The 18,028-nt window shown below is 40.4% G+C and overlaps 1 protein-coding gene across 1 annotated transcript; it reads right to left on the bottom strand.

Annotated features, from left to right (window-relative positions):
- Positions 1 to 9,263: 9,263 nt before the first annotated feature.
- Positions 9,264 to 13,828, bottom strand: LOC133951832 (homeobox protein otx5-like). Its single transcript, XM_062386031.1, has 3 exons — positions 13,120 to 13,828; positions 11,834 to 11,985; positions 9,264 to 11,725 (listed from the first exon to the last, which is right to left on the bottom strand). Exons 1-3 carry the CDS (start codon positions 13,217 to 13,219, stop codon positions 11,087 to 11,089), a joined length of 891 nt encoding a protein of 296 aa, XP_062242015.1. The 5' UTR covers positions 13,220 to 13,828; the 3' UTR covers positions 9,264 to 11,086.
- Positions 13,829 to 18,028: the final 4,200 nt, after the last annotated feature.

The following is an 18,028-nucleotide window of genomic DNA, read 5'->3' as shown; positions in this document are numbered from 1 at the left end:
CACGTATTTGCATGTGGAATAACCCAATGGTAAAAAAATAAAGGCCCCCTCCAGAGCTAGTGATTGGTTTGTCCGTTCTAGGCTTCTGTAGAAATATGAAGGTGCAACACAGCGTTCTCTGTTGAACAGGACCAAACTACACAGAGCTCATTTTAAGGTAATGAAATCCCAACAATTCCTAGTTTCAGGTAATTAAAGACAAGTTTGATTCATACATTAAACACAGTTTCTGTGATAGATCCATTAATCTCACTCCGTGGACCTTTTAACTGAGATTTAAGCGAAGCACAGATAAACTTCACCCCTCAGCTGATGAATGTGAGAGCAACCATCATTCTGCACCGTGAAGCTCAAACATCCATCTGAAGCCCCAAGAAAAACATGTCTTCTAAATAAGAGGAACTCGTGACTGTAAATGCATCATTGAACCTATTTAAGGTTCAAATAAATAGGTTCAATGTAGTCTCATCTCACTACAATCCCAGTCTATTATACTGCTCTAGACTGTGAGACATACCACATTGTGTTTGTGTGTGTCTGTCTGTGTGTCTGTCTTCAGCCATGTGCTCCTTTAGTCACAGAGCTACCAGAAACAAGAAGGGAGGGATAGAACAAGAAGCCTCTGCGGACACACACACACACACGCACACACACACAGACACACACACACATACACACAAGCACAAACACACACACACACACACACACACACACACAAAATACTCTTTTGTCTCTCTACAGCGCCTCCTAATGACACAATAACATGTGGACTATTATAAAATATTAGTCCTAAAATATTATTACCATTTTTGCCAAAATATTGATTTAGTCTTTAACTTTATTATCAGTATGTAATGAAAGACGAATTACTGCTTTATGAACAAAAGCAAAAGCGTGTATTTTTCTTATGTGCAGTACTATACTTATGATATGTGATGTAAATGTGATGTAATGATATGAAACACTTGGATAGTGGATTTGTGTTAAACATTGTAGAAACAGGCGTCCAAACATTTAAAAGAATATACAATTTTTTGTGCAGGTCAATTTCAAACCTGCGATATTTAGACAACCAGCCTTATTGACACTATGTTCATATAACAGTGAGATTAGATAGATCATATATATATATATACAGTATATATATATGTGTTTATATATTCACACTCAGTAAATATTTGTATTAGTGTAACAAACACACCAACAGTCACAAACAGACTGGTTGGTGTGTTTGTTGTAAGCAGCATGAGTCACAAAGATGAAACAAACATGTTGACTTGTTGTTTCGAGAAGGGTGTATGTGTGTGTGTGTGTGTGTGTGTGTGTGTGTGTGTGTGTGTGTGTGTGTGTGTGACTAATATTTTGTAACTTTGTGGAGGCACCCCCTGACCCAACTCAGCTTGTGATTGGTCTTCGGCTCCACCATCAGGGATTAGACCATGTTTCCCCACTTTACGTCCCTTGTTCCTTCTCTCTCTCTCTCGCTCTCTCTCTCTCTCTCTCTCTCTCTCTCTCTCCTCTCTCTCTCTCTCTCTCGCTCTCTCTCTCTCTCTCTCTCTCTCTCTCTCTCTCTCTCTCTCTCTCTCTCCTCTCTTTTCTATTTCTCTTTCTCCCAACATCACATGATCCGTTACATCACAGGATTGAGGTCAGAGCTGGATTAGGGCGAGCGAGAGAGAGAGGCAACGCCGGAATTACTGAAAGTGAGGGAGGAGGAGTGTGTGTGTTTGTGTGCGTGTGTGTGTGTGTGCGCGTGTGTTCAGATGAAGAGAGGAAGAGGAAGAGAGAGAAGAAAAGAGATGGGCGATAGTGAGAGATTGAGACAGAAAGATGAGGAAGGTAGACAGAGACAGGGATGAAGATATTCAGGCTTTAAGCAGAGCAGGATTGAACAATGCACATGTCCCAGTGTCATGTCTGAGTTTCTAAATGCATCTCCAAAGTGAAGCTCTTAAAGAATGAAAAACTATAATATGTCCTCACTAAATGGTGAGTCAGATTAAAACAAAGCTGAGTAATCCTCATTCTAAGTGTGTCCCCATGCACTTTTCTCTTTTGTTTCTTTGTGTAGTGTGTTTGTGAAAACTGCTTATTTGATATTTATTCACCCAATTTACTCAATGTTATTATTACCAGCACATACTGTTCCCTATAATCTGTGCTATTGCATGAAGTAGAGTCTTTATGCAGTAAACTAACAACAGTGAAGTTTGAGTGTTTTAAAGTTTGCTGATTCACTTCATAGCTCATAGCTCCTATGTTGGATACATGGTACCGTAAGTATAGCAGACAGGAAATCAGCTTTCACATTTGGAACACATATCTTTGATAAATTATTGTAGAGGTTCATCTTCTACCTTTTTTTCAGAGCTTTTGATCAAATCATGGGGCCATGTGTTTGACCTGGAGTTTACAGTAGGCCGATTTAACTTGGAGATCCATGATGAGCTTCTGGTTAGAGGAGGACCCACTCTCCCAAAGCCACAGCTTCCCCACATCTGTAAAGAGAATGACACCAACTAATCAATTCATCTAACAACACAAACTGTAATTAAAAACTAAATGTAATTGATATAATGTAATCTTAATGGTTCCACTCAGAGAAACTTTATTCTTCTACTCTCTAATTGATTTCATGTTAAGTGGCAAGTTGGCAAGTAAAACAACGCCATCATCACAACCATCTTAATCAATTATTGTTTACACCTTTTGTTTGAGCAGTGATGATCTAAATCTGTGGTTCCCAACATCTCTCTTTTCTTGTGGTTGCCAACATGACCAACCAAAGCTTCAAGAGATGTGTGATACAGTAATTCAGCAGAAATAGAAAAGATTAGAGTAAAATCGAATCCAATAAACAGCATGTGCAAAGTGGAAATATGATGTATTTCTGTCCTGTTCATCACGACATGGCCCCTCTAATTGATCTGGCAGCTTCCTGTGGGGGTCCTGGTCCCCAGGTTGGGAACCGAGTGTTCACTGTAAATAGACAGAGGAATGATCAGGGAACATTTATTTTCCTACAGACCCCTCATCGCACTGTGTTTTCACCAACCCTTTCATTTCATTCCTCTCAAATCTCATTTCAGGGTTACTTTGGTTTGGCAATGCAACAACGTAACATCATGGATAGTAATATGTATTTCAAAACACATCAAAACAGAATGAAAGAAAAGAGGTGAGCAATATGTTGTTGTCCTGGGAACACTTGGGATCCTAAAGTGACCCGTGCTTGCACTGGATCAGGGTGAACCTGTGACTACAGATTAAACTACATCACACTGGCATGAAACTGGAACTGGACAGCATGCCGGTTCAGGGCTTCCTCCGGCCTGCTCTCCTATTAACTCCGGCCTGCTCTCCTATTAACGTAAAGATGATCCCACATGTAAGAAAATTTACTGGATATAAATCTATTTATTTTGAACGTATTAAGTGAAAAAAAACAAACAGAGCAGTTAAACAAATGAAACATTCACTTTTTCATTTGAAAACTCTCAGTTTCATCTCTCTGTGCAATGCTGATGTTTAGTGGACTTCATCTGTGGTGTCTTTATTTTCTATTTTTATTCTCAAGAGGTCAAAGTTTATTTAACGATGCTCGATGTCCCATGATGCACCAGGCCTGCGAGAGCATCTGTCACAAAGGGAACATTGGAACCAATTTGTCATCTGGAGAGGGGGCAAGGTTTTAATCCTGCTGATGAAAATAGAAATGTCCAGAGGAAGATGGGCATGCAAGTGGAGAGATGATGAGCAGAGAGTGACGGTATGGAGGAGAAGGAGAAGAGGAAGAAGAGGAGGAAGTGAAGGAGGAGGAAGAGGGAGACAGTAATCCTGTCTAATTCACTTAGAGTTGCGCTGAGGGAGCAGGACACTAAGAGGATTTGGGACATTCTCTAAATTAGATCAGCAAGAATAACAAACTGCAGGGAGAAGTGGAGGGGACAGAACGAGGGGGCACAGAGGAAGAGGTGGCACAGAGAGAAGGGGCAGAGGAGGTAGGTTGGCCGGAAAGAAGGGAAGACAGGAGCAAATTAATGGAAGAGGTAAATAACTGAAGAGATGGCCAGAACCCTCAAGAGACAATTTAATAATTGGAGGTTAAAGGATGATTTAGATTGGTTGCCAGTTTGAATCATTTCCACTTCCACTACTTTGAAATATTTAGGGTAGCTGTCACTGAGCAAGCAATCAACCTCTGACATGGAGGAAAATGGTAAAATGATCAGAGATTCACACATGACAGAAGTACCCCCTCTGGCCAATGGTACCAAAAAAAAAGGCTCCCATCACATTTGTGTTTGATGCTCAAAACACATCAAAAGCCAAGCACTGCCATAATCCAGACAACAGTTTTAGTCCAACATATCATTAATCTGTGGCTCTAAACTCTGACTTTTACTATTAGTGATATTAACTAGGTGTTAAGTTGTAATCTGCAGTAAAGCCCTTAGCAGAAGTGTATGCTGAGGTTGACAGTGGCTGGTTGATCCATTCATACTGTAATACTGATCCTGTTACCAGCACTAGCTGCAGATCACTCCTACTTACACTGTGCTGCAGGGTGATTTAGCTGCTTTATAGCAAAGCTACAAATCTTATTTAATGATTGACATTGTTTAACTGATCAATATGCTGATTATTCGCAGTGTTGCTGAGTCAGACTTGGAGCAGTTTGGATGAGGTAGTTGTTTGTGCAGTGCTGCAAAACTTCTGGTCTTCTAGTTGTCTACTAGCAATTTAGGAAATGTCCCAAAAACCGATGTGGGCAAAAATGTGGTGCTCTCTGCAATGGGTAATCTGAATGTGAACCTAAAGTGGGTTTCATGAAGCATTAAACAGTTGAAACTAGAATAACAGTTAGTACAGTGTAAACCTCTGTCAAGGCCCAAACCTTACAATGAGTCAAGCTGCACCAAACATTACACACAGAGATCAGTTCCCTTAATATACATGATTTTTTTTAAATCAATTCATTATTCAGTGTTAAAGACAGTGATCAAAACATTCCTGAATCCACCTACTGATACAGATCTGCACCAAAATTAAATGGATTCTACCCTGACCCATACCACATCCTTTCACCTAGTTTCATGGAAATCCATTTAGTTGTTTTGTGTAATCGTGCTTACAAACAAATACACAAACAGACATGGGTGACACCTTGACCTCTTTGGTATTACAGTTTTTTTCGATTGCTTAAGCACGATTTTCAAAACAGGGCCCGGTGTTTCGAACACTACACACAATCAGCACAAACACACACCCAATCAGCAGAGCAGCTCAGATCCTTTGCAAAATGAAACACTCTTGTAAAAACTATACACTAATTTAGCAAAACCTGTTTTAGCCAGTTACACACTGCTGTTGCTAACCTAAAACACTTTTAGCAATTCCAGTTCCCAGTGATTAGAGTACTGTAAGTGAAGTGCACAGAGATAGTGCAAATATACAATAAATTCACCAAACACTACACAAGTCCAATACTGCAGTCCCATGAAAATATAATTTATTTCTCTCCATATCCCCAAATCTGTCAACATGTCAACATGGAGAATCACAACACAACATGTCACAGTTTTCATGCTACTACAGGAGTGTGCATAACACTGTAATGTCAGCAAATATTAGACAAGCAGAACATTCTGTATCAAGTACAGGTTTCAATGAGGGGTACCTGAGTCTTGGGCCGGAAATCATTAACCCTCCACCGCCATGCCGAGAAAAACTCTTTGATTGGGTTTAGAGACGGAGAGTGTGGTGGAAGGTATGGTAATGTAAACTGTGGATGGTGTAGAAACCAGTTCTGAACCAGAAAAGAGCGGTGGAATGACACATTGCCCCAGATGACAATGTATTGCATCTGGTGCATGTGGTTTACTGCTGTGACGATGTTGTGCAATCGGTCCAAACATTTGAGAAAGTGATGTGTGTTGTAAGGGCCCAAATCGGCATGATGGAGGAGGACCCCATTCTGTGTAGTGGCAGCGCAAAGGGTGACGTTGCCCCACGTTGCCCTGGGACATTGATTATAGCCCCGTGGCCAATGACATTTCTGCCTCTCCTTTTTGCTTCTGTCAAGTTGAACCCTGCCTCATCTATGTATGAATTCATGCAGGATTTCCTCAACCATCTGTAAAAATCTCAGAAATACAGTGAAATACAATATTGTGTAGTTCAGCATAGGTCTGCAATACAGTACATTTACATTATGAAAGTTATGTGTCCAGTATGCAACATCACACACAACATCATTACTAATGCCACAGCCGCAGCCTTCTCCTCCTCAGTGGATTCCCCCTCTCACCCTCACTCTTCTTCTATTTTGAGCCAAAGCTCCATTTTGGAAAACAGGTGAACTCACCTGATTCATTTATATAGCGCTTAAACCTGGGTGGTGTGTCTAAAATTAAGCAATCATGTGTTTGTGCACCTGATGGCTGTGTTTAACCAATTGGCTCATAGGGGGGTCATTTGACAGGCAGTGCTTAGGAATTGAAAGGAAGTGACATCATGATATCCTTCTGTGTCTAAAGTATACAAGTGTGTTTAGGGGTTTGCAGATCACTGTGTGTATTGTTTTGCAAAAAGTGTGAAGCTGACATTGTGCTTATAGTGGTGCAGACCTGGGCCCATGTTCCGCTCTTTGAGGGTAAGGTTGGATAATTGTGTAAAACTTTTGTATTTAGTGTTTATGCAATCGAAAAAAACTGTAGGTTTAACATAAGAGCTGTATCAAGATTTTTGTGCCATTTAACATATGGGGGGGGGTCACTGAATGTCGTCTGAGACAAAACTGCATGAGTTAGATTTGATCAAGCAACTGTTGTAATGAATCTTGTTTTATTATTATTATCATTATTTATTTATTTTCACTTCCGTGAGTCATACTTAACGAAACCTAAACATGAGTTGTGTTTTCATTCACGTATTAACCCAGTCTGAGTACAGACTGTTCACTTAGTGATCCTGCTTCATCTCTATGAATCTCTGTTTCATCATGGATTTGATTTTCATTTCATTTTCAACCCAAACAGAGTCTAAGTAAAATAGTTGTGTGTCTGTTGGTGTGCATGTGTGTGTCTTATGTCTTGTGTCTAGAAATTACTTACTGTTCGCATTATTTATGCATGTGTGTGTGTGACTCGTGCATTTCTAATTATATGCTTGATAATTGCTTTTTGCATGTGTATGTGTGTGTGTGTGTGTGTGTGTGTGTGTGTGTGTGTGTGTGTGTATGTGAGTGTGTATGTGTGTGTTTGGGCGTGTGTTTGGGCGTGTGCTTGGCGCGTGTATGCTTGGCGGAGTTGGGATTAGGAATCGATTAAGATGAAATTGGACTGCAGGGAGTGGGGGGGATGGAGGGAGGAAGAAGGGAGGAAGGGATGAGGGGAGGGAGGGAGTCGGGCTGATGGGGAGGCCGTGCAGCCTCGGCAGCAGCAGCAGCCAGTGGCATGATTACACTGTGCGTCCCGAGCAGGCCGGCCACCAGCTTGTTTGCTGGGGATTAGAGAGGAAAGAAATGAATCATATTTTCTAAGTCCTGAGTGTATCTGAGCCTGTGTCTGTGCTTCACAGTCCATATGCTGCTGAGGGATTAAAGGAGCACGGCATGGGGTCTATCTATCTATCTATCTATCTATCTATCTATCTATCTATCTATCTATCTATCTATCTATCTATCTATCTATCTATCTATATATCTATCTATCTATCTATCTATCTATCTCTCTCTCCGTATATCTATCTCTCCGTATATCTATCTATCAATCTATCTATCCGTCCATCAGTCCAACCCTCCATCCCTCCTTATGCATGTATACATGTACAAGGTTTTGGACTGGCCCATGTTGTTGTGTGTCACGTGCTCTGTGTTCTCAATCTACATCACAGGACCTTTACAACCTGACAGTAAAAAAGCACAAACAACCACTAGAGTAATAATGTAAAGTGGTCAGTGCTGAACATCTGGTTGTTTAAATTGTGTAGCACTTAACAGTTTGCAATGTGAAAGATTGGACTTGCAAGATGTAAAGGTTGTTGACTCTCACTTCAAGTTGTGTTTAGGGTTTGATGAAACACAAGGGAAATTCACCTAAATGAGAACACACTCAGACCAGAAGAAAGAGAGGACCACACCACAACAGATGGATGACATTACATCATCCCATGGGCCAGAATTAATAATAACCACTCATTTGTCAGGTTTAGATTGATTTTGTTGCCTTGACTAATATTTAACAGTCAAGTGTATCAGTCAGGGTTTTTGCTTTTGTGACGTTGCTTCAATTGTCAGTAGTGTAACATTTATAGAAAATTAAAGTGTAATGCCTTTTATCACTATATATTTATATAATCTGAATATTTCCTGAGGTATTTCACATGGAAATGTGTGGTTTCGATTCAGGTTGAATCACTTTACATGTGCCTTCAATTTAAACCACATTCATCAGTTTGACTCAAAAGTTGGAGTTAGTTAAGAGCACTAACCAAGACAAAAACAATTTGAATACATTCTGATTAGTATGATTATGATTGTTATCATTATTATGACTATTTATTAACATTGTTATGATAATGATTATGATTATTGTTATTATTAGTAGTAGTAGTAGTAGTAACAGTAGAATTAGTAGTAACGGTAGTATTAGTAGTAATAGTAATAGTAATAGTAATATTAATATTAGTATTAGTATAAGTATTAGTATTAGTATTAGTATTAATATTAATTTTACAGTGGTGTATTGTTTTATATTGTGTCATAGTGACTAAAGTATTTCCACACACCACGGGCTAATAGCATGACTAAAACCTTTCATGGATGCACTTCTCTCAAACCCTGTGGAGCTGACCCTGCAACCTCTAGGCAGCAGGAACACACTGAAACGTTCAGCAATCCCAAAATAATCTGCCCATCACTCATACTTCAGTTCAGTCTGGTGGAGCGCTCGGACTCAGTATTATGGTTTGTTCTAATCTGTATTCTGTCCTCATGCCCTGCTCCCTCTCATCTTTCTGCCTTATACCCACTCAGCCTCTTGTATGGATTAGTGGAACGCTCCCAAAAACATATTCCCCATCTCCTCTCCTCTCATGTGGACATCAGACATTCAAAAAATGATCTGCTGCTGTGGTACTAAAATGGCAGAGATAGAGGAGGATAACACATGTTTGAGGTGAAGCTCACCCCTGATTCCACCTTTGCAGCCGATGTTCATTAATTAAATGATTCAATTTACAGAAGTCAGTGACCACAGAGATTTAATGAAGTTGTTTAATGTCTCAGAAACATCATAGCTATCTAGCATGGTAGTGGTGAGACTGGTCAAACACAGGAGACAAATGAAACATACAAAATAATTCATGTCAGAAAAATAAGCAGAGAAGATTATAGTCATGCAAAAGATAAAAGTACAGTTAATGATTAAGAAGCGAGAACAGCATTGTATCCTATTACTGCTACTTTTATTGGATAAACCCCTGAGTTTGAAAAAAAGAAAAACAACAGAAGAAGCTGAAACCAGAAAAATATCAAGAGAAAAAATAAAAAGTTGGCAGTTTTCTAGAAAGTAAGAAAGAGAGAATGTGTTGGTTGGAGCGCCTGTGTGACAACACGTTGCTGATTCCACACATGATTGCATTTTCAAGTTTTAATATTTACAAAATAACGACATAAAAAGAACATTATCAATGTCTGTGTCAGCTGAAGACATAATATTAATGATGATAGTAATAATACTGATAATAATGTCAACTTCAAAACAAATTACCACAATTTTTACTTGAACGAATTCACAATTTTTTTTAACATAATATTGTTTAAGTCTAATACAAAAAAAAACAGACAATACATCAAACACATAAAGTGGTACCCATCCCATCTTTACAGGTTAGAGTTGAGAGAGGCACCAAATTCTCTGTGCAAAGGGGGGGGGGGGGGGGGGCTGCATGGCGGCCCAGTCCCTTCCCTTTCTCTCATGCAGCCTTCTCTCCCATCAGACACCTCGCTCAAGCAGTTCACAAAAAGCAACAAAATAATAATATTTAATGATGATGAAGTCATCTGTAGATTCAAGAACTGCTTCAACAATCCTCTAACTTCATGGAAGGGGAAAGTACTCGGCTGCCAAGATCCACAATGTGACCATTGTTGCCCGAATTGTCTGGAAGTGATCCTATTAAACTATCAATGTACAAGCCATTCCTGTTAATGATTACAACCATGCTCAAAGGCAACAGGTTAGTACTGCAGTCACAGCGGTGACAACTCTACCCCCTCTGCTCGTATCACACACAGGCTGCAGAGGGTCAGTATCATACAAGGCTACTGGGAATCATCAGCATCCGTCTGCTATACACTTGGATTATTGAATTGGGGGCCACCCTGTGACGACACCTCTGTCAAATGTCTGCAGGGTCAGTTGAGTAGTTTGGCTCAAAGCTCTTTGAGTCAGCTCGGTGATGAGAAGCAGCTTCATCAAAGAAATACATCACTGGACGTCTACGAGACAAAGTCTATAGGAGGAAGAAATAAACACAAGCTTGGGATCTCATCGGTGGAACGTGTCGATTAGAAGGTTGCCTAAATTGTGGGTCAGAAAATACATTAGCTCAGCTTCAAATTCATCACTGTCAATAATAGCAAATACAAAAAGTCTTTGATTTAAAGGATTCATTCTGCATGCTGCAGGCCTCCTTAGCTTTAGATGTTTCATTTGATTTGTCTTGTCATTGGTAAAAGTTATACTCAATTTAAGTTGCACAATTAAAGCTGAAGTTCTTTCTAGGTGATCTGATCTTGATATCTTTTCTTCTTTTACAGCCATTCTTTGATTTCGCGGTTGATTTTTACACGGTTGCACCTTAACACTCTTAATTCCACCCATGTTTTTTTGAAACAGCAGAACTGAAAATATATTTTGAGCTGATCAGTTCCTCAGCTGATATGATTAATAACTGATTTCTGTGTCCTAAGTTCTCCTCCTTCCCCAATACGACACCAAATGTTATCTTGGGTTCAATTTTTCTGTTTGCTTGTTCGTTTTTTTAATCCCCCTCCCCCACCTCCCACCTCCCCTGTCATTTACAAGACCTGGAACTTCCAGGAGTTCTGGTCCTTGTAGTCTAGACAGTCAGTGGCATTGAAGTTGAGCTTCCAGGCAGCTTGGTCCTTGTAGTCTAGACAGTCGACAGCTCCGAAACCCAAGGAGGCAGCAGTGTAGCCCTGTGAGGTGAGCGAGGCCGGCGACTGGCTGAGGGGCCCACCCATCGAGGAGCCCGTGATGGGGCTCAGGGCTCCTCCGCTGCCCGACAGCTGCGGGTGCATGGGGGACAGGTAGGAGCTACAGTCCAAGCCTGTGAAGTAGGAGGAGGTCCCCGCGTAGCTCTGGCTGTAAGCGGGTGCCTGGCTGTAGGTCATGGGGTAGGCGGTGGTGCGCTGCATGCAGGGGGTGTTGGAGGCAGACATGGGGTCTGGCAGCGGAGAGATGGAGGCCGGGCTCCAGATGGACACCGTGGCACTAGCCGAGCTCGAGCTGGGGGTGATGGCGGTGCCGGGAGGAGGGGGTTGGGGGCTGTAGGGTCCATTGCTGGGGTTGGCACTGGCCTCGGCGTTGGACTCACGGGCCGGGGACGCCTTCTTCTTAGGGGGCCGTGGCTTGGACTGGCCCGTGCTCTGCTGCTGCTGCTGGCGGCACTTGGCACGGCGGTTCTTGAACCAGACCTGGAGGAGGATAAAGAATTAGTACTTTATCATTAGCTATTTCTCTCTCTCACACACATATGCGGATGAGTTTATATTGAGTGTGCTCTGATGGGTGCTGTGTGTTACCTGCACTCTGGACTCGGGTAGGTTGATCTTCAGGGCCACCTCCTCCCTCATGAAGATGTCTGGGTACCGGGTTTTGGAAAACAGAGCCTCCAAGATATCCAGCTGAGCGCGTGTGAAGGTGGTGCGCTCTCGACGCTGTTTACGCGGGGTGTCTAGAAGAAGAAAAAAAAAATATTATTATTATTTGCATTCATTATTATTATTATTATTTAGAAGAAGAAGAAGAAGATTCTAAAAGGACAATTGCTTTTCCAAAATCCAATGAATCTATAATAGAAAACACGATTATTCCAATCAGTATTAACTTTTTTAGTTCCCAATTTAGTACTTTATTTTAATATTCATCTAGTTGTATTAATAAAATAATGAAATGGCAATTCCTTGTGAATTCAGAAAATACATTTACATAAATAATAAACCTCAAGCTTATTGTTTCTAGGATGCGTATTTTAAGAATCAACCGATTATGTTGATTATTATAATTTATTCTAACGAATATAAGTTTGAAAAATACCAGATAAATCATGTTTGATTAGTTGAAGCTAGAGAAAGTGTCTGCGATTTACACATCTTATTGGATCGAATAAAATTATTTAACGCTTCTTCTTGTGTTGTAATTGTCATAGATGAGTCCGTCAGAATCGAAATATACAGTGAGAGCAAACGAAAGTGGCTCCACATCAAACATTCACGCAGTTTTTTGTGGAGAAAAATCGACTCCATCTATTCAACAAGAGGGCCCAGCTTTGTAACACACGCCTGCTGTCACCGAGGCCAAACCCCGGCATCATCCACTGCCTCATCTCAAGGACGACAGATGCTGAGCAGGTCATGCATCCGCACCGAACAATATAAGTTAAGTATTCACGCAGTCATGACAAAAAAAAACACATTGTGGCACAAAGTACAACACAATGCGCCTGCTACTGTAAATAGGTTACACGATAAGAGCAACAGATTGGAGTCTGCGGTGATGTTAAGTCGGTGTGAGAACGAGCTGCGTCTCCATTCACACACGTATTTTATTGTTTTTTGACTCTGTAATCCGCTGAATTTATAGGTCAAGTGAACACATGTTCGGATGCCTGAAGAATCATCTCAATTCCTTTTTTCACTGATATTTTACGCATAAAGATTAACGACCTTTTCTATAAATTCCTTCGGTTTTAGCATTTCAAAATATCAAACTTCACGTTTCCACTTCAAATATTAATGCAAAAGACATATAAAATTGATTTAAATGAAAGATAGAAAAACACAGTTAAAGGCCACAGGCTTTTACTTACTGGGATATCCAACGGCAGCGGAGTGGAGCAGATCCATGCCCGGGCCGGACAGCGTTAACCCGTTCACGGAGTAATGGGGTTGCTTAATGTAGGACATCATGCCTCCTGCCGGCTTTAAAACACTCCCTCACTTCCTCACTCTCTCTCTACTTCTCTGTGACCGGGGGCCGGGTCTCCAAGCTAGTCTCCAGGGGGTGTCTCTCTCTCTCTCTCTCTCTCTCTCTCTCTCTCTTTCTCTCTCTCGCTCTCTCGTCGATTTCCTCCCTGTCTCCCCCTCCCTCTATATCTTTTACTCTAGGTTGTTTTTGACTAAGTTGTTGTTTTTTCCCTGCTGGCCCTTTTCTTTATCTGTGTAGCTTCCTCTGACCTAGTGCCGTCGAGCCTGACACCTGCCTGTAGCTGTGACCTGAGTCAAAGTACCTGTGCACCTGCGTCCACCTGGTGCGTAAAATCACAGCAGCTTTCGGACCTCGCTTTATAGTCTGTGCAAATACGACAACAACAAACCACTCAAAACAACCGAACACTACGAGCTGAAACCCCAATTCGAGAATGATGAGGGCTGACCAAACTAGACCCGAGCTATCATTCAGTTGCTCCAACCAGAGTCGTGCGTAATTGCCCGTGCGCACCGACTTCGCCAGGTGAATTGTGCCAAAAAAGCAGCGGCAGGTCCAAAGCAGTTGGGCCCGTCTGCGGGAGCTGATGCGAGCTGGGCCCTGGTCACTGAGGAGAGGGTGTGATGTGGATCTGCAGGTGGAGGACAAGTGAGCCGAGCGAGAAGAGACTGGCTAATTAGAAGTAACTTCTTACCCAAGTAGACACCCAGAGCCCTCCTCCCTCAACCCCCTCCTCTCTCTCTCTCTCTCCCTCTCTCTCTCTCTCTCTCTCTCTCTCTCTCGCTCTCTCTCTATCTCTCTCTCTGATATGATGACACTTCAGGACAGACTCGGCTTCTTCAGAGTGCAATGTCTCGATTTGATGAAAACTTTAGACTATATCTTGTTTTTATGCGCTACAGTATGAACGATAAATTTCAATTGAAAAACATGATTTTATATAACGCCAAGCTTGTTGAAGACAGGTTGTAGCCTACTTAATTTGACCTCATTCAATTAATAACAAATGTAGAAATGTTGTACCCGCAGAACCTCAATAACCGTATTAGGCTTTTCGAGTCTTGTGAACATTTTGCGAAATTGGCCTCCTAAAATAATTGGTTGGCCCATGTGTGCAGCCGGAGTGTGGAGGCAGAGGCAGAGAAGGGGGTACAGGCCGGATTATAGAGGCAGCACAAAGAGCGCGTTGTTCTGCTATTAAATCCCCTTCTGATCCCCAACATGCTCCCTTCCTTCCATTCATCCATTCATTCACCACGCTCAATAATGATAATAACAATAGTCATAATAATACTATTCATATTATTAATAATGACGTAATAATAACAATAATAATAGTTTCAATAATAATAATAATAATAATGGTTGTAGTTATAATAAGCTAAAATTCTAAAATTGTATTTTATTTAATTTATGTTATTTACATCATAGCCTACATTCTTCATATCAAATTAACAGTACATAAAGTTATAGAGAAGTGGAGTTAAAGGCAAAGTTATGGAGAAGAAGAATAGTTACCAAGTTATACGTACATAGATTGATATGAGGTTGAAGATGGCTTATAGATAGATAGATAGATAGATAGATAGATAGATAGATAGATAGATAGATAGATAGATAGAATGAGAAGGTAATGGTTAAATGTAGATAAATCTAAAGTTATAAATGAAGAATAATACAAAGAGGAGAAGAAGATGATAAGTTAAATATAATTAAATACAGGTATGAACTATGGTGTTTCAGAAAATATTCTTTAAATTAGGTTTGACCCAAATAAAACAATAAATGAAAATGGCCTTAAGGCCGCAGGCCTCTACAGAACGTTCAAACAACTGTTGCAGCTCCGCGTGGTCAAAGTAAAAGAAGATTTCTGTTTCTGATATTGATTTATGTATTTAATAGAATAATATGATGTTTTGTTAGACTCTAGTGACACTGAGCTGTTTATGTATTTGTGTGCGTGCGCGCGTGTGTGTGTGTGTGTGTGTGTTTGTGTGTGTGTGTGTGTGTGCTCTCCTGTGCCATCCTCTGCGGCGACACAATTTCACTGTGTCCAAAGCCGATTCTCTGCGCTTGTTAATTGAATCGGATTTCTTATAGTTTAAAATCCACACACACACACACACACACACACACACACACACACACACACACACAGCACAGAGAGAGAGACCCATGTAGCTACAGTCCAAACTGTATAAGGGGTTTATCCTGTTCGTTAAAGCCAAAGCGGAGATATAAGACACACAGAGCGAGAGAGACACTGTACCGGCGTGTTTTAAAACATGTCTTTACCTGTGTGTGTGCGTGTGTTTGTTTGTGTGTGTGTGTCTTTGTATGTGTGTGTCGTTTGGATACCTTCTGTCTCCAGGGGAAACCTGTCACCTGCTCCACATCCAGGTATGCTTTATTTATTTATTTGTTGTTTGTATTTATTAATTATGTTTTATATTCTAGTGTCTGTAGGCTCAGAGTCACAAGGATTATGGGACGTTTATATGACAGGAAAGTGTCAGAGCTCCTGCTCATAGAAAAATAAATCTGCAGGAATGGACACAGCTCCCTTCGTGCGCGCACGACACTGCTGCGCATGCGCGAACCTTTCGGCCCTGCCTCCCACGCATGTTCTGTTGTATTTTATTCTAATGGATACTTATTACATTTGGGCCAATCACATTTAACACTTTATTAACCTACTTCGAAATGTTGTTATCAAGGTTTTTTTTCTATTTCTAAAAGGCTGTGGCAAGTCTATAGCATACAAATAAAAAAAATCAATTATATTATTATTTTGGATTTCACTTTTGAAAATATCATATAAAATATTAGAATCTTTAAAACATCTTCGAATTTTTTACCCAGTAGCAGTTGCTATTAAAGCTTTGTTTAATAATACAAATTAAATATACCATAAGATATAATGGCAGACCTGCAAAGTAAAACTGAATGAAGTAATTATCAATGAGAGAAATATAAATTATATTTAATAAGTGTCTCATGGTTAAATAAAAGAGGCCTGTGCCCATGGCATGTGCATATAAAATAAAAAAAATATATATATCTGTAGCTTTATGTTGTCACATTATAACATATCAACAAAAGAACAATATGACTGTTGCTTATAAAAGAAATAAGACCATATAAAGACACTGCTTAACAGATCTAGATAAAAACTCAGTTAACTTGTTTATTAATTTGTTTAAGTTATCAAAACTCTGTATCTATGCTTTTTAATAAGACAGACATTTTTGCAATGGAGTAAGTAATTCTCCAATTTATTCAGTCATTCTTCACCCCTGAATTAATTTAGTTTGAAATGCCTTATCTTGTTTTTTTTAGTGGGCATATACATAATTAAATATAGGCCTGCTTTAAGATAAGTACATATGTTAATATTCTTTAATATCAAATCTGTGTTTTTCATTGTTGCATGACAAGTGTTGTTGTCTGGTTTGTATGATGAGGAATTTGCTATGTGATGAAGGACTGCTGGTAACTGGGATGCACTAGGACCCAGAGCAGAACCAAATTAAGGACAGCCAGCACATAAGAGGCTTAGTGCATCTAATCATACTCCGCACACACAAACACACACACGCGCGCACATACGCACAAACATACACACACACACGGCATTTCATAAACATCCTATTTTGAAATAAGCACGCATACACGTCCCACAGGCAAACACAGCCATTGTATTTTCATTTAGTTTTCATTTTCTCCAAACTCTTTTATTCCCCTTGTTGACCTGAACTTCCATCCCACTTAGTTGGAGAACATTGGCCCATATGCTCCACTATTTCCCCTGACGAGTTCTCTCAGCAAACACATGCACGCATCCATCATTGAAGGCCGAGCAAGAAATCATCCATTCCTTGTGGTAAAAAGGGGAAAAAAAATTCAGCCACACAATCGTCCTCATCCATTTGCGCAGTGTATGTATACATTAATGTCTCTGTGTGATACTGAAAGATTCATCAGCCTTTATTCATAACAGACAATAATGAAAATGGATTTTACATTAATTTAAAAAAAGTGGTTTGGACTCATTGTATTATTGGATATCACAGGTTGTGATTTTTTTCCTTTCTATTTTCTATGCAAAATTAAATTTAATTGAGAGTAGAATTACTCCAAAATCAAATATACATATGATCCCAATCCATTGTCACTGTGTGTGATGATGCTGAAGTTGAACAAACCCCATGTTCATGTCTCCATTGTTGAGTGATGTATCCCAAAATACCCCAAAAACAAACACACACACACTTAGCTGTTAAGTACCTCTGACATCAAATTGTTCGATACGCACAGTTTATTTTTGTATGTCTGTGTGTGCACACTGGGTGCTTATAGCGTGTATGTGTTTGTGTGAGTGTGTGTGTGAGTGACAGTACACACTCACACTCACACACACACACGCACAGAGTTCAGCCGATTTATCATAATATGCTTTATCTGAAAAGTAAGTATCTTACCTCGGGATAAAGGGAGGAAAGAGGGGTTTGTGGCCAGATTGACAGACGAAGGGTTGATGGAGAGAACCGAGCGCTCGCTGCACTGGGACAGGGAGCAGGACCTTCAATTCTGTGGCTGGATCGATTGTTATTGATAAGGTAACTGGGCATTATGGGGATCGGGAAGAGGCGGCGTTGATAGAGGGCCACAGTGGTGAGTGTATGAGAGGCTGCAGTGAGAGATGGACAGACTGAAAGGAAAGTATGTGGTGCTTAACTGTGACGGACTGGTGGAGGTGGAAACTGTTACTGGAGGAAACTGGGTGGAAG

Source organism: Platichthys flesus, chromosome 4, assembly GCF_949316205.1.
Source record: "Platichthys flesus chromosome 4, fPlaFle2.1, whole genome shotgun sequence".
Classification (NCBI taxonomy): Eukaryota; Metazoa; Chordata; class Actinopteri; order Pleuronectiformes; family Pleuronectidae; genus Platichthys; species Platichthys flesus.
This window is presented reverse-complemented; position numbering and strand designations above follow the sequence as displayed.

Coding starts and splice junctions, on each gene's coding strand:
- LOC133951832 (XM_062386031.1), bottom strand. CDS start 13,219: ATGATGTCCTACATTAAGCAACCCCATTACTCCGTGAACGGGTTAACG. Junction 11,986..13,119: donor CGCTGCCGTTGGATATCCCA/GTAAGTAAAAGC, acceptor TTCTTCTTCTAG/ACACCCCGCGTAAACAGCGT. Junction 11,726..11,833: donor TACCCGAGTCCAGAGTGCAG/GTAACACACAGC, acceptor ATCCTCCTCCAG/GTCTGGTTCAAGAACCGCCG.